Source organism: Procambarus clarkii, chromosome 49 (genome assembly GCF_040958095.1).
Source record: "Procambarus clarkii isolate CNS0578487 chromosome 49, FALCON_Pclarkii_2.0, whole genome shotgun sequence".
NCBI classification, from domain to species: domain Eukaryota; kingdom Metazoa; phylum Arthropoda; class Malacostraca; order Decapoda; family Cambaridae; genus Procambarus; species Procambarus clarkii.
Window position 1 is genome coordinate 11,406,092 of NC_091198.1, and position 24,818 is coordinate 11,430,909.

Genomic DNA, 24,818 nt, shown 5'->3' on the forward strand with positions numbered 1-24,818 from the left:
CCACCCAGAGCCCTACCGAGAACCCACCCTGATCCCTACAGAGAACCCACCCCTAGTCCTACCATGAAAACACCCTGAGCCCTACAGAGAACCCACCCTGGGCGCCCAAGAACCTACCCCGAGCCCTACAGAGGCACCCCAAGCCCGAGAGCCCATCCCGAACCCGAAAGAGCCCACCCTGAGCCTGACCGGGAGCCAACCCTAAGTCCTACCAAGAACCCACCCCGAAGCCCTACCAAGAACATACCCGAAGCCGGACAGACACCCACCTGGAGCCCAAACAGTCACCCACCCGGAGCCCGACCAGTCAAACACCCGGAGCCCGCCAGTTTAATAAACCGGAGCCCGCCAGTTGAGTGAACCGGAGCCCGCCAGTTGAGTGAACTGGAACCCGTCAGTTGAGTACCTGGAGCCGGCCCCGAGCCCTACCGAGAACCCACCCCGAGCCCTACCAAGAACCCACCCCGAGCCCTACAGAGAACCCACTCCCCCAAGCCCTACCGAGAACCCACCCCCCCAAACCCTACCGAGAACCCACCACCCAAGCCCTACCGAGAACCCAGCCCAAAGCCCTACCGAGAACCCAGCCCAAAGCCCTACAGAGAACCCAGCCCCAATACCTACCAAGAACCCACCCCAAGCCCTACCAAGGACCCACCCGAAGCCGGACAGACACCCACCTGGAGCCCGAACAGTCACCCACCCGGAGCCCGACCAGTCAAACACCCGGAGCCCGCCAGTTTAGTAAACCGGAGCCCGCCAGTTGAGTGAACCGGAGCCCGCCAGTTGAGTGAACTGGAACCCGTCAGTTGAGTACCTGGAGCCTGCCCCGAGCCCTACCGAGAACCCACCCTGAGCCCGACCAAGAACCTACCCCGAGCCCTACAGAGGTTCCCCAAACCCGAGAGCCTATCCCGATCCCGAAAGAGCCCACCCCGAGCCTGACCGGGAGCCAACCCCAAACCCTACCAAGAACCCACCCCCAAGCCCTACCAAGAACCCACCCCCAAGCCCTACCAAGAACCCTGCCCTAATACCTACTAAGAACCCAACCCAAGCCCTACCAAGAACCCACCCGAAGCTGGACAGACACCCACCTGGAGCCCGAACAGTCACCCACCCGGAGCCCGACCAGTCAAACACCCGGAGCCCGCCAGTTTAGTAAACCGGAGCCCGCCAGTTGAGTGAACCGGAGCCCGCCAGTTGAGTGAACTGGAACCCGTCAGTTGAGTACCTGGAGCCCGCCCCGAGCCCTACCGAGAACCGACCCTGAGCCCGACCAAGAACCTACCCCGAGCCCTACAGAGGTTCCCCAAGCCCGAGAGCCTATCCCGATCTCGAAAGAGCCCACCCCGAGCCCTACCGAGAACCCACCCCCCAAGGCCTACCGAGATCCCACCCCCCAAGCCCTACCGAGAACCCAGCCCCAAGCCCTACCGAGAACCCAGCCCCAAGCCCTACCGAGAACCCAGCCCCAAGCCCTACCGAGAACCCAGCCCCAAGCCCTACCGAGAACCCAGCCCCAAGCCCTACCGAGAACCCAGCCCCAAGCCCTACCGAGAACCCAGCCCCAAGCCCTACCGAGAACCCAGCCCCAAGCCCTACCGAGAACCCGGCCCCAAGCCCTATCGAGAACCCGGCCCCAAGCCCTACCGAGAACCCGGCCCCAAGCCCTACCGAGAACCCGGCCCCAAGCCCTACCGAGAACTCGGCCCCAAGCCCTACCGAGAACTCGGCCCCAAGCCCTACCGAGAACTCGGCCCCAAGCCCTACCGAGAACTCGGCCCCAAGCCCTACCGAGAACTCGGCCCCAAGCCCTACCGAGAACTCGGCCCCAAGCCCTACCGAGAACTCGGCCCCAAGCCCTACCGTGAACTCAGCCCCAAGCCCTACCGAGAACTCAGCCCCAAGCCCTACCGAGAACTCAGCCCCAAGCCCTACCGAGAACTCAGCCCCAAGCCCTACCGAGAACTCAGCCCCAAGCCCTACCGAGAACCCAGCCCCAAGCCCTACCGAGAACCCACCCCCAAGCCCTACCGAGAACCCACCCGAAGCCGGACAGACACCCACCTGGAGCCCGAACAGTCACCCACCCGGAGCCCGACCAGTCAAACACCCGGAGCCCGCCAGTTTAGTAAACCGGAGCCCGCCAGTTGAGTGAACCGGAGCCCGTCAGTTGTGTGAACTGGAACCCGTCAGTTGAGTACCTGGAGCCCGCCCCGAGCCCGACCGAGAACCCACCCAGAGCCCTACCGAGAACCCACCCTGATCCCTACAGAGAACCCACCCCTAGTCCTACCATGAAAACACCCTGAGCCCTACAGAGAACCCACCCTGGGCGCCCAAGAACCTACCCCGAGCCCTACAGAGGTACCCCAAGCCCGAGAGCCCATCCCGAACCCGAAAGAGCCCACCCTGAGCCTGACCGGGAGCCAACCCTAAGTCTTACCAAGAACCCACCCCGAAGCCCTACCAAGAACATACCCGAAGCCGGACAGACACCCTCCTGGAGCCCGAACAGTCACCCACCCGGAGCCCGACCAGTCAAACACCCGGAGCCCGCCAGTTTAATAAACCGGAGCCCGCCAGTTGAGTGAACCGGAGCCCGCCAGTTGAGTGAACTGGAACCCGTCAGTTGAGTACCTGGAGCCGGCCCCGAGCCCTACCGAGAACCCACCCCGAGCCCTACCAAGAACCCACCCCGAGCCCTACAGAGAACCCAACCCCCCCGAGCCCTACCAAGAACCCACACCCCCCCGAGCCCTACCAAGAACCCACACCCCCCCGAGCCCTACCAAGAACCCACACCCCCCCGAGCCCTACCAAGAACCCACACCCCCGAGCCCTACCAAGAACCCACACCCCCCCGAGCCCTACCAAGAACCCACACCCCCCCGAGCCCTACCAAGAACCCACACCCCCCCCGAGCCCTACCAAGAACCCACACCTCCCCGAGCCCTACCAAGAACCCACACCCCCCCCGAGCCCTACCAAGAACCCACACCCCCCCCGAGCCCTACCAAGAACCCACACCCCCCCCGAGCCCTTCCAAGAACCCACACCCCCCCAAGCCCTACCAAGTACCCACACCCCCCAAGCCCTACCAAGAACCCACACCCCCCCAAGCCCTACCAAGAACCCACACCCCCCCAAGCCCTACCAAGAACCCACACCCCCCCCAAGCCCTACCAAGAACCCACACCCCCCCAAGCCCTACCAAAAACCCACACCCCCCCCCCATGCCCTACCAAGAACCCACACCCCCCCCCATGCCCTACCAAGAACCCACACCCCCCAAGTCCTACCAAGAACCCCCCCCCAAGTCCTACCAAGAACCCACACCCCCCCCCCCAAGTCCTACCAAGAACCCACACCCCCCAAGCCCTACCAAGAACCCACACCCCCCCCAAGCCCTACCAAGTACCCACACCCCCCCAAGCCCTACCAAGTACCCACACCCCCCCAAGCCCTACCAAGAACCCACACCCCCCAAGCCCTACCAAGAACCCACCCGAAGCCGGACAGACACCCACCTGGAGCCCGAACAGTCACCCACCCAGAGCCCGCCAGTTGAGTACCTAAAGCCTGCCCGGAGCCCCGACCGACAACCCACCCCGACCGACAACCCACCCCGACCGACAACCCACCCCGACCGACAACCCACCCCGACCGACAACCCACCCCGACCGACAACCCACCCCGACCGACAACCCACCCCGGAGCCCCGACCGACAACCCACCCCGACCGACAACCCACCCCGGAGCCCCGACCGACAACCCACCCCGACCGACAACCCACCCCGGAGCCCCGACCGACAACCCACCCCGACCGACAACCCACCCCGGAGCCCCGACCGACAACCCACTTGGGGCCCGACAGAGAACCCACTTGGGGCCCGACAGAGAACCCACTTGGGGCCCGACAGAGAACCCACTTGGGGCCCGACAGAGAACCCACTTGGGGCCCGACAGAGAACCCACTTGGGGCCCGACAGAGAACCCACTTGGGGCCCGACAGAGAACCCACTTGGGGCCCGACAGAGAACCCACTTGGGGCCCGACAGAGAACCCACTTGGGGCCCGACAGAGAACCCACTTGGGGCCCGACAGAGAACCCACTTGGGTCCCGACAGAGAACCCACTTGGGGCCCGACAGAGAACCCACTTGGGGCCCGACAGAGAACCCACTTGGGGCCCGACAGAGAACCCACTTGGGGCCCGACAGAGAACCCACTTGGGGCCCGACAGAGAACCCACTTGGGGCCCGACAGAGAACCCACTTGGGGCCCGACAGAGAACCCACTTGGGTCCCGACAGAGAACCCACTTGGGGCCCGACAGAGAACCCACTTGGGGCCCGACAGAGAACCCACTTGGGGCCCGACAGAGAACCCACTTGGGGCCCGACAGAGAACCCACTTGGGGCCCGACAGAGAACCCACTTGGGGCCCGACAGAGAACCCACTTGGGGCCCGACAGAGAACCCACTTGGGTCCCGACAGAGAACCCACTTGGGGCCCGACAGAGAACCCACTTGGGGCCCGACAGAGAACCCACTTGGGGCCCGACAGAGAACCCACTTGGGGCCCGACAGAGAACCCACTTGGAGCCCTACAGAGAACCCACTTGGAGCCCGACAGAGAACCCACTTGGAGCCCGACAGAGAACCCACCCCGCGCCCAACCTTTCATGGAGAAAATTGAACACCAGGCGACAAAAATAATTGCAGAATGAGGTCTAGTTTCATACCATGAACGGTTGAGGGTCACAGGGCTAACAACACTGCAAACTAGGCATGCCAGGATGGATCTCACCGAAACTATTAAAATATCGACTTGAATCGACTTGAGAATGGTCCAGGACGGACCGAAACTCGTCGTCCCTTCAACTTCTAGTGTGTGGTCTGGTCAACATACTTCAGCCACGTTATTGTGACTCATCGCCTGCCTATTAAAATATTGAACAGTTTCGAAGATATGGATCCAGAGAACAACTTCAAAAGGTCAGATGGAACACAAACAAGGAACAACGGTTTCAAGTCCAACAAGCCGCAGTGTAGGACTGAAAACATAAGCTATATTTTCACCCACAGGGTTATAAACCCATGGAACCGCCTATCTGCTAAAGCAGTAAATAACATAACACTTGAATTGTAAAATCCAATTTGAAAAAAAATCGGAACAAATGGGGGACCTGATCTGCTACCAGAAATTTTAGCCAAATATTTTTTTTTTTTTTTTTTTTTGAGATATATACAAGAGTTGTTACATTCTTGTACAGCCACTAGTACGCGCAGCGTTTCGGGCAGGTCCCTGGAATACGATCCCCTGCCGCGAAGAATCGTTTAAACAGTCTAAACCGTTTTTAAACAGTTTAAACATATCCCCAGTCTGCTAACTGTAGGTAGTAACCGAGTGATTGTAACCTATCCACCGCTGCCCACTGGATGGGGGGCGGTGTGCAGGACAAACAAATTGTGACACTAGCTCTCCACATATGTCAGGTGCTTAATTTAGAACCTGTGCTTGAGGTCGATCTCGAACCCATTGTTGATGTGACGACTTATATTGAATTTTGTTACTAGCTCATCAAGATTGTAACTTGCTTAGCTAAATGAATTGTGGGGTTCAGTCCCTGACCCCATTATGTGCCTCTGTAACCCTTTCCACTACCGCCCAGCAGAGGTACAGCAGGTACTCAGAGAGAACTATCAACATCAGAGGCCCGAGACTGTTCAACACACTTCCACTACACATAAGGGGCATAACTGGCCGACCCCTCACAGTGTTCAAGAGAGAACTGGATAAGCACCTCCAAAGGATACCTGATCAACCAGGCTGTGACGCATACGTCAGGCTGCGAGCAGCTGCGTCCAACAGCCTGGTTGATCAGTCCAGCAACCAGGAGGCCTGGTCGACGACCGGGCCGCGGGGACACCTCAAGGTAGCCCACAAGATGGGTATGGGGTGCATAATAAACGAACTAAACTAACATTGATAGGCATTGTTCGAAGCAAACCCCATTATATTATATAATTCTATATACTGTGTATATATAAGATATAAATATGTCAAAAAGAATTATCACTCTTACCTGGAGCAATGTTGCTGATGTCGGAAATCAGCGGTAGGTACATGTTGTCGCGTTGGCGGCAGCGACAATACTAAGCAGCTGACCCTTCAACGACCAACCGCCGTTTGAACGCCATTTTGAACTTCCAGGCGTACTACCCGAAAAGTGCGTAAACTAGAATTTGCGTGCATTATAGGCCATTCCAAGAAACCTTTTTGCTATGAATATCTTGTTATCTAACAAACGAATTATTTATGTTAATATTTTTAGCACATATGTTAAATTAGGCCATTTTTCATTTAGAGGGGGTATATATATATATAGCTATTTACATTTTTAGTTTGAAAAATTACCGTACAAAATTGAATGCAAAGATAAAATTTATTTATACAACCCTGTTTGGAAATTAACTCCTTTTACAATGAAATAAGACGCAAATAAGAACTTCAATTGTGTAGTGAATTTATGCATTTTGATTTGATTAAAAGCTTAGGTAGTACAATGTACTACTTCTACTAATACCATATTATATATGAGGGGCTACTAAATAAAATTAAAGCACAAGCATGTTCACCTAATATCATTAGCTGACAGGTGAAATAATATGAAAGTCGGAAACTATTTGATTCTCTCTTAGAATTTCTACTAATCCTTTCTTTCGTCGAGACCAATATATGTCAGTGACCCCTCAGATAAATTTCATTTGCAGAAATCAAATTATTCAGACCGTTTCAAAGAAAACGAGTTAGATATACTTTTATATTTTACCTGAATTTACCCGAGTCTGCAGTTTAATGCTGATAAATGTAAAGTTCTGAGGCTAGGTAATGATGATAGAGTTACAAGATACGAGCTTGATGGTGTTGAGATTGCGAAGTCGGATATTGCGAAAGGGATCTGGGAGATATGATTAGTAAGAATTTAAAACAAAATGATCAATGCCTGAATGTTCGTAATAAGGCAAATAGGATACTGGGATTTATTAATCGAAGCGTTAGTAACAAGACACCTGGTGTTGTTCTTCAGTTATATCTTGCTCTGGTTTGGTCCCATTTAGATTATGCAGTTCAGTTTTGGTCGCCGTATTATAGAATGGATATAAATTCACTTGAACGTGTCCAGCGTAGGATGACTAAGTTAATTCCCCAAATTAGAAATCTTTCATATGAAGAAAGATTAACAAAGCTTAAGTTGCATTCACTGGAAAGGCGAAGAGTTAGGGGTGACATGATAGAGGTTTACAAGTGGATGAATGGACATAACAAAGGGGATAACAGCCATTACATGCCCTTTCCACTACCACCCACAAGATGGGTATGGGGTGCATAATAAATGAACTAAACTAACTAACTAAAAAAGTATCAACACAAGACAGAACACGAAACAATGGGTATAAATTGGATAAGTTTAGATTTAGGAAAGACTTGGGTAAATACTGGTTCGGTAACAGGGTTGTTGATTTGTGGAACCAATTACCGCGTAACGTGGTGGAGGTGGGGTCCCTCGATTGTTTCAAGCGCGGGTTGGACATGTATATGAGTGGGATTGGGTGGTTATAGATAGGAGCTGCCTCGTATGAGCCAATAGGTCTTCGGCAGTTACCTTGTTCTTATGTTCTTATGATTCACTAACACTAGTGGCCTCGACGAAGACAGGAAGCGGCTTCTTGTTAGAAGCCGGCGGCCTGTCAAAGGTCGCCATTTATTTTGATGATTTTTTTCACGCTAGATCTTAAAATTCAACAGTGTTTTGACATTTACGGCTTCGGCGGGTAGGTAGTTCCATGGGTTTATAACCCTGTGGGTTAAAAAGCAGCTCCTGTTTTCAGACCTACATTGAGGTTTAAGCTTGAAACCGTTGTTCCTTGTTTGTGTTGCATCTGACATCTTGAAGAAGTTGTCTGGTTCAACATCCTCCAAATTATTAAGTGTTTTAAACGTTTCGGTGAAATCCGCTGTCATGCGTGGTTTGCAGTGTGGTTATACCATCTTGTATATAAATAAATAAGTAAATAAGGTTAGCTCTGTGGCCCTTAACCATTCTTGGTATGAGAGTTGACTTAGTTCTGGGATATTTATATCGGCCGGTGTTGAACTTTCTTCGGTGAAACTATATCTTAAAATAAAAAAAAAAAAAAAAAAAAAAAAAAAATGTTTATTTAGGTAAGGTACATACATACAATAAATTTTTACAAAGAATGGTTGACTTATAGGTAGAGCTAGTACATGCAATGCCTAAAGCCACTATTACGCAAAGCGTTTCGGGCATGATAAACTTAAATGACAAGATTAATACTAATTGAGCATAATGAGTAGAATGAAAACATAGATGAAAAAGCCGCACAAATACAATTATGTCGACAAACAGCGCTCTTTAAAAAAAACAGACATTGGTTGACAATAGAAGGGTAAGGTAGGTTACAGGGAATTTATTAGGTATAGCTTCGTTTTTAACTTAAACTGGTTGAGAGAGGTACAGTCTTTAACATGGTTGGGAAGGTCATTCCACATTCTGGGCCCCTTGATTTGTAGAGCATTTCTAGTTTGATTAAGTCGTACTCTAGGAATATCAAAACTGTACTTATTTCTGGTGTGGTGCTCATGGGTTCTGTTACATCCTTCTATGAAGCTTTTGAGATCAGGATTGGCATTATAGTTTAGCGTTTTATATATGTATAATACACATGAGAGAATGTGCAGTGACTTAATGTCTAACATATTCAGTGATTTGAGTAGGGGTACCGAGGGGGTATCTTATGATAATGAGGTTTCAATGCTTGGAGTCAATAATCAAAGTGAGGATTTAGATCACCACTGTAGCGAGTAAGCCTTATACTTGCTCCATTATCTCATCATCTTAATGGCATAACTAATTAGCACTAATTACACAAGCTATAATCCTATCCCTATTTACAGGTAACGGTTTCTGCCCTCCTATCTTATTGTGAGGTGAAGTCACCGTATATAAGCAAGCGATTTGAGAATAGCAAACCTCTGGAGACATCTCCCGTCACGCAGGGTGCAGTCGCACCTCCACAGATCTCCAGTATCAGCTCTTAATACTGGTAATGGCTCAAAAGGGCCACCACTTACAGGCTATTCATACTCGTGCCACTTCTTGGGTGGCTTAATCTTTATCATCAATCAATCAATCGAATAGCAAAGCAGTACAATTTCAAGTCAACAATGTAGCACTCGACGTGTACAGTTCTAATCGACCCAAGATGCTACAGCCTCGACACAGAGCAGACAGCAGACTACGACCTCATCGAGCTACAACGCTCTCCCACATAGAGCTCCGCGACTCCGGCCACACTCAGCTCTGCTCCAAGCCCCGTCTCAACGTCTACGACACTGCTGTATCTAGGACTACTAAATAAATATGAAACTAACTAAACACTGTATCTAATGTACCCAACAACGTAACATAACCGTACGTTACAGCGCTTTCCCCCCTGAGAGTTCTCTTCCCTTCCCTTCTCTGATACGAGAGCGCTTTGTTAACAAACAAAGTAATACAAACAGTGCGCTAAGCATTGTTAATGGAAGCGCTAATAATTATATGATGAAGTGTTATGTATTTATTCAGACGAGAACAGCAGCGAACACAAACCAGCGCATATACGAACAAATTGGTTTGGAAGTACAAATTTCTCAGTGAACGAAGTTGTTTCTAGCCCGGTATCCGAAATTACAGTAGACGACTTGTTTAGTTTAGTTCATTTATTATGCACCCCATACCCATCTTGTGGGCGGTAGTGAAAAGGGTTACAGAGGCACATAATGGACTCAGGGACTAAACCCCACAATTCATTTAGCTAAGCAAGTTACAATCTTGAGCTAGTTACAAAATTCAGACGACTTGGCCAGTCCCCCTCGAGGCCGACCATAGTGTGTTCGAAGCTCGAGTGAGCGAGACAGCGAGGCGACGAGGGGCTCCCCACCACGATCACACCATCACTCTCCCCTCCACCTCTACACCACCGGTGTCCCCTCTACACTACCGGTGTTAATGATGGCAGCTTTCCGTCACACTCCCTTGACCTTCGTCAGGTAATGAAAGGCGGCGGGGAGGTGTTGTTTCAAACTGCTTGATGTCTTTGAGATTCGTTGTATGGTGTCCGCGGTGTCTTGGCGATACAATTGGGTTTTATATTCGTTTGGGGGAAACTTTGTGGTATTGGTGTAAAAAGGACTTCCCCAAGGGAGCCACCATCTCTAGTAGTCTCGACATGGCCCAGAAGCCGGCGGCTTGTCTGGAGTTACTCTTTTTCTCCAGACTTTGAAAATCTGTTCTCAAACATGGCCAAAGTATTGCCATCAAACTTTGCACCTCGCACTGCCACAGCTTTCCCATATAATTTTCAGACTTCAAAGTACAATGAGAAATTGAGTGAAGCGTCCTATTGTTAATTAAATCGTGATGTTCCTAATCGTTGACTACCTTTTAATCCACTTCTTGAATCTGTGCATCTATGGTCTAAACCTCGACTGGCCATTATTTATTAAGTTGTCTTATTCCTCCCCAGAGAATGCTAGCAAAATATTGATGCTGTGAACTATTGATTAAACTATTTCTCTACCAAAAAATCTTTAATGTCTCAAAATTGATGTGAATTTCGTAACTTTGACTAACAAATGGTCCTATGGTAAAGTATAAACCCTAGATTGTTGCTGTTGAAAATAACATTTTGTTTACTTTAATTTGAAAGCAAAATTACCTTTTTATAACCTGGAAGTGTAAAAGTTTGCTATACTACCTAGAAGTCCATAACTATTACTAGGTTAAAAAAAACTTAAAACTAATTGAACTTTTGCACTTAGTGTGTAAACAAAGGTCTTGAATATACACTAGTTAGGACAACTTGAATTTACTTAAATCTGGTATGTCGTCTACTTGAAAGTAAAGTCCTTGGCATGTGATCGAACCTTAATAATGTGCTCCGGAGAGTGCGAGACATGTACTGTACTTGGTCATTTGCTATACTAAAGTTTATTTTGGTTGATTTTGTATACTGTGTAAGGTCTATAGACATACTAGTTTGTCCTTGACAAGCTAGTCCAGAAACTTCAATAGATGACTTTTACCTAATTTTTTATCTTTGTCCTAGAATGTTCTGCTTAACGTTGGTCGTGACCATGACCATGGCTCAGAAGTCGAGAGATGTGGATACTCTAATAAACACTTGTATAGATTCTAAACATCACTAAAGTGCACCAGGACCAGAAGGCAGTCTGTTTACTACGGTATGGATAATTTCTTTTAACGTCTTGCTTTTTAATGTACAATATTGTCACTACAGTAGATTAAAAAAAAAAAAAAAATCTGAAGCCTTCAAAAATATGCTTTTAGCTGTAAAGAGCTTTTGACAGTAGTCAAACTTGATATCCTTTCTACCTAAATGATAAATTGCTTAACAGAAAGTACCTCTTTTTATATTTGATTTTTTAGCGTCATCAGTGGAAGAATAGGTCCTGCTGTACAGAGAATACTACTAGACTTATTCACGAGTCTAGTCCTTGCAACTTCAATTATGACCACTGTTCTCGAGTAGAGTCCCTGTCCTCGGAATGTAAACTGCATTTCATGCTCGATCACTGCTTTTACGAATGTTCACCCAATGTTGGCCCATGGGTCGTGTCGGTAAGTATTGCAGAACGTCTAAATTCTATATTTTGAAGGACTTTTATTTAACTAGGGTTTCTGCATTGTTTTAATAACTTAAACATGTTTAAACAATTATTTTTAATCATTAAAAATTTAACATTGTGCAAAACTTAAAAGGCTATTTTATAAAGTTTTTATTTTGGTATTCTGAAAGTGACTTCCCCTAAGCATTTAAATGGCATAGTGGCTTTTTTTTTAACACCAAAAAAATAAATTTGTCTAGACATGTAAGAGATTTGGCTCGCTAGTTCCTTTTGCAACGTTAAATAAATTTTCCCTGCAGGAAAATCGCTCGTGGCGGCGGGAAAGATACTGGGGAGTCCCTCTGTGTGCCATTGATTGTGAGCTTTGGTTTACTGCGTGTGCCAACGATGTCACTTGCACAGACAATTGGACCAACAATTTCAGGTGGTTGAATATGACGGGTGATTGCCCAACAAAAGGAAGCTGCTTGACAAATTACTGCCCCGTAAATTCTACCTGTCAAACATTTAAAGAAATCTATAGGACAGCCCGGAACTTCTGTGAAAAGGTATGTTGAACACAACTTTTTTTTTTTTTCTTTCTTTCTTCCCTCCCCACCTTTCTTGATTCAAAGTTCAGTGTATTATTGTCAATGTGACTTGCCAATTTTATATTTTCCAAATGCCCTAAAATTGGCTATTCAATGTTGGTTTAAATTCATAGGCCTAGAGTAGACTGCCCTCTTAATATTTTTCCTACAAAGATGGGAAAGGGGTTACTGAACATCTACAAATATCACAAAGATTGATGTGGCTTGATTGTTTCCAAATTTCAGTTTGGCAACTTTAATTGTTAAAATATTTTGATGCTATTTTCTTAATAGTACCTGCTATAAGACTCTGCCTCCTGTGTACATGTCTATTGATACCCAGTAAAGGTGGTATCCCTTCCATATGACTTGCCAGACTGGCTTAATTATTACTAAAGTTGTTTACGCTTAACCATGCAACTTTTTTTCCAGCCTTCTCCTTAAACACTGACACACCCAGTACCTGGTAAGGTTAAATGGTGTGCTTCAAAATTACCACTGTACAAGTGCATTTTTTCTCAATCAAGAAATGAGTTCATAAGTTCCTAAAGTCTTGCATAAACCATTCCCTTTAGTGAAGTTTAAAATATACCTGTACTTTAATACCTGCATTTTTATACAAAGTTGACTCTTCATTCTAGGTGTAGGACAATGCTTGGAAATATGCTGAACCGACAACACCATGTATGCACCTACAGTTCAACCAATCTGCCATCAATCCAAATGATGCTGTTGCTCAACATTATGCACAGATTATAGCTGGTTCCCAGATGCACAGCTGCAACCTAATGTGGTTTAGTATACAACTTGCTGTTTGGGCATTTATCAATAGAATATTGACAGTTGCATCCTAGACTTGGCTTGTTGCCATAGTTCATTAATTAACTCTTTACTTTTGACTATAAACTTGCCCTTGCTGAGGGGAAACGATTCTATTAAAATGTTTACAAAGAAAAAAAAAATTCAGAGTGTAATATCCTGATCACATGAGTAATAGTGCTGTATTCTGGTTCTTCCCTTGTGCCTTGTCTACCTCTATTAAATTATCTGAAATGTGCCAGAAATAAAATGCTTCTTTATTTCTCAGACATCACCCAATGAAATTTTGGTAGATTCTCAACCACATTGGAGTTGTCAAACTTGCAGCCAAGGCCATTTTACTTGTTCTGTTTCACACGTCCCCTCTCCCCCTTAAAAAAAAGTTAGTTTGGAAATCTGCCCAGTCATGATCTGTGAATGTTGGCAAGGTCGTGGGCTTTGTTAAAACTAACAAACTGCACACCATCTCTTTTTCTTGTATAGTCTTTAATATTCTTTAATAGTCTTCTTTATTCTTTAGTATTCTTCTTTATTCTTCTTCTATTCTTTAGTAGTCTTTAATATTTAGATTATTCAAGATAATGGACAGATGGTGCTAGTCTTCCCAGCTTGGTGCTACCTTTTGATGACTGCCACAGATTGGAGAGATTCTTTCTCTGGACTAGAAATCTCTCGCTTCCTCATTACATGTCCCATGCATTGTCCTGTCCCTGCCACCATCTCTCCCTCCTTACCAAACTAGGAAGACCCTCTAGGCAATTTGTTCTTTCTTAAATTCTGCCATCTACATCTTGGTAATTTTGTGGCCACAGCTGCTGTACACCCTTCTCCTTGCTGCCCAATATTTAACAATTGTAGAGTGGATACAAAATTTAAAGTGTGTACATCAATCATCCACCCAGAATTGGCCAATTCTCCTTGCATATAGGCCAGAAGACTAATCTTCTGGCATGTCCTTGTAAATTCCTCCTCCATATTCTCCTTGGACCAAATGCATCCACAAAGTGCACAATTTTTTGTTGTTAAATTTTGGTAGACTGACTTGCATTCACTTGCCATACTAAAAGGTGATCTTTCTGCACTTTAATATACCTGGGTTGGTGGGGAAAGGGTGACCTTTACCTCTAAAACTTCAAGAATTGCCTTATCGGGAAAAAAATGGGGCAAGTTTCATTTTAAGACCTTACTGGAAACTTGCTACTACCTTTGTCTCTCTTGCTTTCATGTTAAATTTGTCCTTTTACTGCTATAAATTTGCCCTGCTCAATGCCATTCTTCGCTCCATCTCGTACTATCCCACATGTGGCAGAGAATGCTTTTCTTTAGGTTCTGACTGTGCTTACTCCTAGTGCATAGCCTGGAAGTCCCAGCACACGTGTAGATTTTGACTGAATTAATTCGACAAAATTTTTGCCCAAGTCTGAAATCTTGTATTGGGTCAGGTGAACACTGAAGGTGATCTATCCTTGGATACCTGGATAATAATTATTACAAATGGATAAAAATCTCCAAAGATGGTTACACACTTGCAACCGAATTCAATATCTGCTTTCTGTAAATTGGTGTCGACCTTGCCAGAAAATTACTAAAGACCCAGACAGATGTCACCAAGTCGCATCAGCAGCTATCCTATCACTACTCATCTTGCCAGTCAGCCCGGCAGACATTCGCAATTCAATCATTTCAATCACAATCATTCACAATCAATCGCAATCACTAATTCAAACCACAGCTGGGAACATATTAGTGAAATAGTCTTTGGTATGAGTGTTGGGGGGGGGGGCCCCCCTCCCCCTGCTCTACCCATAGCGCTGCTATTCAACGAATGTCTTATTTTTACTGATATCCTCAAAGCAAGAGTGAGGCCATTTCAAAAGGGGCAAGACAGCTGACCTAAATTACAGACCAATATCAAATCTACTGATGCTTTCAAAATTTTTCATTTGATGGTGCTACATAACCTTCCTGGTTTGGTGCCTTCTTTTTGATACTTATTTTCAAAAATATTTGAAAAATCGCTTACTGACTGCTCTATTTCTACTTTGAAAAACTTGACATTATTAAATCCCTACCAGTTTGGTACTCTTTTGGGAATGGATGCCAATGCCATTATTAGGCTGCTCAATATAATCCATAAAGCCCTTGTCAGAATAAAGTTCCCAATTGGCCTCTTTATTGACCTGTGAAAAGCCTTTGATATTGTAAATCATAACTACCTCTTAAACTTTACCATGGTATTAGAGGCCTAGCTCTGGATTATTAGTTCCTTTCTTGGTGATGCACCATTATGTAGCCATCAATAACTTGACCCCCCCCCCTATCTACCATTGACAGTAGGAATGCCACAGGGCAGCATCTTGGGGCCCTTTATTTCTTATATCAATGATTTGCTAAATGTTTGTAACATTCTTAAACCTATACTATTTGCTGACAATACTACCTTTCCTCTATTCTGACCCAAACTTGCCAAATATTGTCGATAATGAATTAATCCACTCGTGGATGTCTACCAACAAACTCGCTGAACATAGATAAGGCCTAATGTAATATATTTTATTTGGTAGTAAATTGCCAAATGAAATTCAACTTCAGGTAGACAATGTTAACATTGTCAAAAAAAATAAGGGGGAAAAGTTATACATAGCCTATACATAGACACGACTCGACTTCAGCACCCACATAACGCAGCCAAAAGTCTTAAATACAATATAGCAGGTAACAGTGGTGATGTCACTTGCACAGATATTACCAGAGAAGAACTAATAACGGTGATTAAAGTTGGGAAACCTACCGCCCCTGGGGAGGATGGAGTAACATATGAAATACTTAATGAACTTACCATTATGACGAAAAGCCCACTGTTAGACCTCTTTAATATTAGTTATAAAGAGGGCAGTATTCCCAGTAAATGGAAAAAAGCTATGATCATCCCTATCCCTAAAGCCAATGGAGAGTACAGACCTGTGTCTTTAACCTCGTGTTTTTGTATGATGATGGAGAGGATAATTTTAAATACTTTTATATATAATAGGTGATCAGCTGTCTAGTAATTTGTTTGGGTTCCTCAAAGAAAAAAGTACCTTTGATTGTATTATTAAATGTCTAGCTAATGAAAATGATTATTATAGAATTTTTATTGATTTACAAGGAGCTTTTGATAAAGCCAACAAAGAGGTTATTTTATATGAATTAGCTGGTCTTGGTGTTAAAGGGAGATTATTGCGCTGGATAGGGGATTATCTTTACGAAAGGAAGGCTCAGGTGTGGTATCAAGGTTGTATGTCAGGTGTGAGGTCTTTTGAACTCGGCACACCTCAGGAAGGAGTGTCGAGTCCCACCCTGTTTAATGTACTAATTAATAAGATAGCATCTGAGAGATACACAAATGGGGTAACTCCGATCATATATGCCGATGATATTTTGTTTCAGGGCAAGGATATTTCAAAGGTTCAAACAGTGTTGGACAATTTCGGAAACCTGTGTCACCATATGGGACTGGTGTTTAATGAAAACAAAACTAAGTTTGAATGTAAAAGTCGGAGGCCCATTATATTGAAAATAAACGGTACAAATATAGAGAGAGTTAATATATATAAATATTTAGGCATATATGTTGGATATACCCATGAGAGTTTGGAAGCTGAGATGAACAGACTGTTGGGTCAATGTCGGAAGAGATTACAACCTCTGAAGGCCTTGGCCTGCTGTAGAAAGGGAGTGGGAGTCCCTGTGCTACGAATGATATACTTGAGTACTGTAAGATTTCTTATTGATTATGCTGCACCTGTCATTTCTTGTTTTGGTAAAGGTAGGATGGGCAAGTTGGAGAAGGTACAAAATGAAGCCATGAGAATTATCTTAGGATGCCCAAGAAAAGCTATGATTGAGATAATGAGGATGGAGTTGAATCTGCAGAGTATTGGGGATAGAATTGTAGAGATAAATGTAGCCTCTGCCATTAGATTAATGAGAGGTGGGGGAGCTAATGAATTAATCCTCTCGGTTCAAAAGGTGGGAAGTAGTGAACAGTGTATGATGAAGAAGAGAGTATATATGAATAACTTATGTTCTAATGTTATAAAGTATGATGTTATTACAGAGTGTATTGCTGTGCCCAATAGAAAATTCATACCGCCATGGGAGGATTGTAATGTAGATGTAGTAATTACTCCCTTGCAAAAGAAAAAAGTATGTATGAAATAGGAGAGCTGAGGGCAACATATGATTGTATAATTAGAAAACTGCCTACAGAAAACACTCTACATGTATATTGTGATAGGTCAGTAGCTAGGGATGGGAAGGCAGGATGTGGAGTCTTGATCAAGGAGTACACTGACATCGGCACTGTAGATACTGTTATTGGATGCCGCTTAACTGACAATGTCTCTTCAACGCAGGCTGAACTCCAAGGTGTATTAGCAGGATTACAGGAAGTAGTCAAATGTGGTAAAAATGCTTGCTTCTTTATTGACAGCAGAGGAGCGTTAGAGTCTTTAAATAGCAGACGCCCAGTATATCAGAATATTGTGATAGAGTGTAGAGAGAATGTTAAGAAATTAGAAAAAACTGGGTATAAAGTAAGATTCATGTGGATCCCTTCACATGTGGGAATACTGTTGAATGAGGTAGTTGATGACATAGCGAAGAGAGCCACTGAAAAAACTCTTGTTGATGTTGTATGTCAGTTAACCTTGAAACAAATAAAAACAAGAATCAAGATGATCCAAGAGGGTGAAGAAATGATAAAGAGAATGGCAATGGTGGACAGTAGTAACACACTTAAGAATTATGCAATAATAAATACAAATTCGTCCTTCACTTATGGTAAAGGAAAGTCTACTTGGAAGGATTCAATTTACATAAGATTAAGATTAGGGTACAAATATATCTGGCAATACGGTGTTGATGTCAGTGAAAAAGATAAGGAGTGTAAATTATGTAGTATGCCGCATGCCCACACCTTAGAACATTATGTATTAGAGTGTCAACTTATTGAAAACTATAGAAATAAGGAAATAAATAGTGTACCACATCAAATTGTTTGGATGTGTGATAATGGTATGAAAGACAGTATACTTAGGAGCTACAAGAATTTTGCCCCAAGAGTGTAACAATTATATGCTGTACTTACTATATTAACCTGCAGTGTTAAATGGGATTCTTGTAATGTTATTTATCTATTTGTACTCACTGCATTTGTGCGCCCCTTGAGGGACTTGAAATAGCCTAAGCTACTCTATCCCTTTGAGATGTATTTATTGCTTATCTCAATAAACATACTTGAACTTGAACTTGAATCAATCATCCCGGGATGGGTATGAGGCACATCATAATCAACTACACTGTAAATCCCTCACAGGATGAGTACGTTTGTTTGTTTACCCTACACGTAAAATGCACAGCAATGGTGTACAATAAATTAACTAAACTTCAACACTGCTACAAAATATGCAACGATTTCCTGCAATCTAATCAATGATATTTACATCCTGTTTAATACTGTCATGGACATTACTTGGTCTATATCTCGTTTCATATTAAATAAGGCACTTATTAAGTGTAGAATAAAGTGCACCGCCAGTTATTCAAGAAATGAATAAGGAGGATGAATGAGAGGGAAGAGCATGCCAAGCACAGCTGGCTGCAGGGAACACTGCCAGCCACTCACCAACCCGACGCTCTCCATATCAACATATGCTTTCTCTTTACTCAATTTACGAATGATTGTATTCTTACTAGGTCTATCGATTGTCTCAGTATTTATGCAGCCAGTATGCTGAAGTATGACACATGCGGCTTGTCTAGTGATAAATACCAAACTTACATATGATTACATAACTTATATGTAATATTTTCATGCAGCTTTATCATGCTTTCATTTATTATTAAATGTATTTAGTTAAGCCATAAATATTCCCTTTAATAATGAGACATGTTTTCCTATTAATGCACATTAATATGAATATTTTTGACCTGAAAATATTTCCAGAACCGCTTTCATTCATAGAAGTTTTGTTGATCATAAAATATTCTAATCTGCATATAAATAGTATATTGTACTGACGTTACACATTAACAAAATGAGTTTTATCTTAAATATGTGGAAAAAAACAGCAGTATATTTTAACTCGTCTAAATAAATCACCAGACACTGTAGATCTTTTGATACGTGTAAGATGAGTTTATAGGGAGGGTCTCTGGTTTACACGTGTACGTAAAGCATCACCCACTAGGGCCGGCATCCTTACAATTGCCATCTACACGACTATCACCGGCATGCCGGATGCTGCTATTACAATTATTATTACAATACGGGCTGTAAATCTTCGTATACTTAGAACGTTTCATACTAATATGACTCCTTGGGGGCATTTTTGAATGAAAGCACTATGGCGGAGTCATCGAAATAATGAGAAGAAGAAGTCTCGGAGCGGAAGACGTCAAGTGATGGGGACGCGGCCGCTGCTCGCTCGGGGACGGCAACGATACTCTCCGCAGCCCGGCACGGCAGACCGTACACCGCAGCCGCCCAGTCAAGGTCTATGTCCATTTGATCCCGCCATGACTAGACGAGCAGTCCTTTTGTTAGCCTTCGTGGCACTCGCCTATGCCGGGGAGCTACAGGTGGAGCATATACAAAAAGCAGAGTCGTGTGAGCGGCCGTCTAAGAAGGGCGACATGCTCACCATGCACTACACTGGAACACTTGCTGCAGACGGGAAGAAATTCGACTCCAGGTAGGCAGTGGATGACCAGTTTTGGGCAGCGTAGCCAGCTAACCTGTGTTGTTCTGGGGCCCTTTAAAGTGTGGTGTCAGCTTAGTGAGCTATCTCATCGAGAACAATATGACGTTAATATCACCATCAATAGTATACAAATGATAAAATATTCAAGCTTAAAAAAATCTTAAGGTGGTGTCTATATGTATATATATATTTATAAATGTACATGAAGCGTGTAAAAGGGATGAAAAAGGGTAGAAAGCAGAAGCCGGAGTCGGAGTGAGGGTTGAGAGAGGTGGGGTGAGGCTGGAGTCGGTCGGTGGCCGCTGGAGAGTAACGGTGCACTGTGGGGCCTCCCGCCTCGCCACACCTCAACACTACACAATACCTACACTACTACACTCCTCATCTCTCGCTATTATTGAAATCTTATATATATATCTCGTGTTATCCCCGAGAATAATACAAGTCGAAGTCACCATTGTCTGGAGACGGCATAATTACCTGAGGTGTGGACCTGTAACACCTGCTGGCTCGTCTCCATCCGGCTTCTAAGTCGGCTTCGGAATGTCTACAATCATATATTCCATTAATTTAATTAGATATGCCTTGGGGTTGACTCTAGTTGTTATAAACACTATCCGAGTGTGCAGATCACAATCTAAATGAAAGCTTAGAGATCATGTCAAGAAAATACGAGAGACGCCGACTTGACGAGTCAACATCTTCCTAGTGTAATGAATCACCTGCTACACATATGCTTATTACTGAAGGTGTGCTACAGTGACTGAATGTCACAACTATGATAGTTGTATGGTGCACTCCCATGACTGATAGTCATATGGTGTGCTCCCATGACAGTCATATGGTGCGCTCCCATGACTGATAGTTGTATGGTGCACTCCCATGACTGATAGTCATATGGTGCGCTCCCATGACTGATAGTCATATGTTGCACTCCCATGACTGATAGTCATATGGTGCGCTCCCATGACTGATAGTCATATGGTGCGCTCCCATGACTGATAGTCATATGGTGCGCTCCCATGACTGATAGTCATATGTTGCACTCCCATGACTGATAGTCATATGGTGCGCTCCCATGACTGATAGTCATATGGTGCGCTCCCATGACTGATAGTCATATGGTGCGCTCCCATGACTGATAGTCATATGGTGTGCTCCCATGACTGATAGTCATATGGTGTGCTCCCATGACTGATAGTCATATGGTGTGCTCCCATGACTGATAGTCATATGGTGTGCTCCCATGACTGATAGTCATATGGTGCGCTCCCATGACTGATAGTCATATGGTGCGCTCCCATGACTGACAGCAACATGGCACGCTCAGGATGCCCTCAACTCCTCTGCTTATCTTCCCACCGTCACGTGACCTCAAGCTTACAGTGCGGGTTTACAACAGGGAAAACACACCTTATCACCTTGGAAATCATAAGTTTCAGTCAAGGTCCAGTAATTCGGATGGCTATATTTGTAATCAAATTAAGTGGTAATTAGTGAAGATGGAATTCACAACGTTTTTGGTGTTTCTTATGTACGTAGCGTTATTAGATCTTATGTACGTAGCGTTATCAGATCTTATGTACGTAGTGTTATCAGATCTTATGTACGTAGTGTTATCAGATCTTATGTACGTAGTGTTATCAGATCTTATGTACGTAGCGTTATCGGGTCTTGTTGTGTTGGCCGCGTTATCAGGTCTATGATTATTAAGAACTGATCTAATCAGTTATGAATATATATATATATATATATATATATATATATATATATATATATATATATATATATATATATATATATATATATATATATATATGTCGTACCTAGTAGCCAGAACGCACTTCTCAGCCTACTATGCAAGGCCCGATTTGCCTAATAAGCCAAGTTTTCATGAAATAATTGTTTTTCGACTACCTAACCTAACCTAACCTATAAAGATAGGTTAGGTAGGGTTGGTTAGGTTCGGTCATATATCTACGTTAGTTTTAACTCCAATAAAAAAAAAATTGACCTCATACATAATGAAAAAGGTAGCTTTATCATTTCATAAAAAAATTAAAGAAAATGTAATAATTTAGTAAAACTTGGCTTATTAGGCAAATCGGGTCTTGCATAGTTGGCTGAGAAGTGCATTCTGGCTACTAGGTACGACATATATATATATATATATATATATATATATATATATATATATATATATATATATATATATATATATATATATATATATATATATATATATATATATATATATATATATATATATATATATTAGCCACTAAGCCAGAATGTACACAATAAGGAAGATAAGAAATACCTGATATTCAGCTGAGATTTTAAATTTTCCTTTCAGCACCACTATATATGATAGCAAACCACCCCATCATCTATAAATGAAGGGATGGATTCTTACCATATACCATGTTGCTGTGTATGTGTATGTTCAAGTATGTTTATTGAGACAAGAAAAAAATACATCTCAAATGTTGCTGTGAGTGAAGATGGTAGGATGGGACCCAGGGTAGATTCAATCTGTCCTCAGGGAGGAGAATACTCAACGGAATGGATTGGGAATGGCCACATAATCAGTGCTATTATCTACTCTATATCCATTGTTAAGTTAAGGTTAGGTTAGGTGATGACCAAACCATACAAAAGAAGATGAAGTAACGACGACGTTTCGGTCTGTCCTGGGTATTATCAAGTCACATATGACTTCATATTGGTCCAGGACGCCAGAAACGTCGCCGTTTCTTCATCTTCTGGTGTGTTGACCAAACCACACTAGAAAGTGAAGGGACGACGATGTTTCGGTCTGTCCTGGACCATTCTCAAGTCGTTCGGACGGACCGAAACGTCGTCGTCCCTTCACTTTCTAGTGTGTGGTTTGGTTAACATTTTTCAGCCACGTTATTGTGACTCATCATCTGCTGAAGGTTAGGTTAGGTTTCATTACGTTTGGTTACGTTTATACGGTGTATTATTGGCAGTAATATGAAATATGGAATTCAATAACTATTAAAGTGTACCCGAGAATTCTATTTACAGAAAACCAAATTCTTTAAAGAAGATGTTTTCATCATACACGTTATATTTTAAACCAACGATGTTTAGTACATTAAAGTTATAACTTGAGAATAATTTCTGTTTAGGACAAAGGTTCACTTGCCAGTTTACAAACAGACTATTACTGGAACAGTAACATGTTTCCAATCATCACAAATATCTAGATAAATATCTAGGTGGTCTGAAGAGGGAATGTGGTTTCTCATGGTAATGAATTTGTTCTGAGGAAGGGCTGCATTATTAACATATTACAGGCTATTACAGGCAAAGTATGATTTTTTATTTTTTAAAACATTTTGGAATGTAGCAAGGAAAAAATCAGAGTTGAGTTAATATGCCATTGCAAAATTTATCGTGGGATGGCTTAAGTGGTACTCTTTTCGTTGATGCTGACCCTGACCCAGCCATGTTGGGCATGTACCCAATAGCAATTGCTTTTCCCAATCATCTGTCTTCCAACCTCTGAAAGACAAACAGAATTCTAATTTATACTAGAGGGGGGTACCCAACTGCACCTGGGTCTCTCCCTCTTCCTCTCTCCTCCCCTCTCTCCAAATCTCCCCCTCCCCTCCCTCTTCTCCCCCTTTCTCATTCCTTCTCTTCAACATCCTTCCTCTCCCTCGCCTCCTTCATAGTGCAATCATCTCTCTCTCTCTCTCTCTCTCTCTCTCTCTCTCTCTCGCTCTCGCTCTCTCTCTCTCTCTCTCTCTCTCTCTCTCTCTCTCTCTCTCTCTCTGAACACTTATATAAGTCAACACCGAAACTGCTAAATAGTCTACGGACAACACAATCAATATTTCATACTTGACTGCCTGAAAATTACTTTGGGGGGGGGGGACATACAATTTTCTTTTTGTTTTCTATCGCACTGGAACACACCCTGACTTGCCTATAACACTCCCACACCCCACATGTTTCATATGTGAAAGTTGGGTAAGGCTAGACCAATGCATCTAACCTCGATCCTTGGAGAGACAGACACACTCACACACACAACATATAAAATAATAAAAACTACTTAAAGGTATTGTTAAAACAAATACCATGTTTTCAAACAAATATTACTATTTTGAGTGAGTAGCGTGGTCACACAGGAGAGTCCTGTGGATGGGTGGGTGTGAGGGTGAGTTCGGTGCATGGGTGGGTGAAGGGGGGCGGTGAGTTCGGTGCATGGGTGGAGTGGGGGAAGGATGGAGGTGGGGTGGGTTGTGTGAGGAGCCAGTAGCCCACCTCACCATTCCTTCACACCCTCCCCCCCCTCTTCTTCCATCCCTCCACCCACCCAGCAATCCCATATTACAGATAATTTCAGGCGCAGTATGATAGAATTTGTTGAAAATTTTGGTGTAATCAGAGCATAAAGTTGTACAATATGATAACATAAATAAACACACAATAAGGTCGTCGCGGCTCATTGGACAGCGCTCGGGGGTCTTATTCCTAAGGGCCCGGGTTCGATTCCCGGCAGAGGCAGAAACAAATGGGCAGAAACGGGAATTAAACGGCTGCTACGGGCTGCTTCCTGCGGATGTGTGTGCACATGTGTTAGAGAGAAATATATGTAGTAAACATAATAGAGGAAGAATAGATTGGTTAGAAAGGCGGGGTCCAAGAGCTAGTAGATCTATTCTGTAGGTACAAATATATATATATATATATACCTACATATAAATGTATAAATATATATATATATATATATATATATATATATATATATATATATGCGAACAAGCCTGAATGGTCCCCAGGACTATATGCGAATGAAAACTCACACCCCAGAAGTGACTCGAACCCATACTCCCAGAAGCAACACAACTGGTAACTACAGGGCGCCTTAATCCGCTTGACCATCACGGCCGTCAAAAGGAAGTGATAGCCGAGGCTATTTGAGCC

At 44.0% G+C, this 24,818-nt stretch overlaps 2 protein-coding genes across 12 annotated transcripts in view; both read left to right on the top strand.

The window, feature by feature from the left end:
• Window positions 1-18,401, top strand: part of LOC123763311 (uncharacterized) — a 38,641-nt gene extending 20,240 nt beyond the window's left edge. For 6 of the 11 annotated variants that reach the window (XR_011222417.1, XR_011222421.1, XR_011222418.1 and 3 more), the window contains 5 exons: window positions 8,987-10,123; window positions 11,182-11,317; window positions 11,523-11,714; window positions 12,022-12,270; window positions 12,933-18,401. Coding sequence is in view for 1 of the 11 variants with exons in the window: in XM_069302986.1 (XP_069159087.1) it covers window positions 17,301-18,221 (921 nt within the window). In the remaining 10 variants the exon portion in view is untranslated. Of the gene's footprint in view, window positions 1-8,986; window positions 10,124-10,366; window positions 10,382-10,599; window positions 10,720-11,181; window positions 11,318-11,522; window positions 11,715-12,021; window positions 12,271-12,723; window positions 12,758-12,932 lie in introns of those variants that run through there. The other 5 variants (XR_011222424.1, XR_011222425.1, XR_011222422.1 and 2 more) reach the window with 4 other exon arrangements.
• A 1,141-nt stretch (window positions 18,402-19,542) lies between these two features.
• LOC123763314 (uncharacterized) overlaps window positions 19,543-24,818 on the top strand; it is a 63,271-nt gene continuing 57,995 nt past the window's right edge. Inside the window, exon 1 of the mRNA XM_045750467.2 lies at window positions 19,543-19,847. Coding sequence (XP_045606423.1) covers window positions 19,558-19,847 — 290 coding nt within the window. The 5' untranslated portion in view covers window positions 19,543-19,557. The remainder of the gene's footprint in view (window positions 19,848-24,818) is intronic.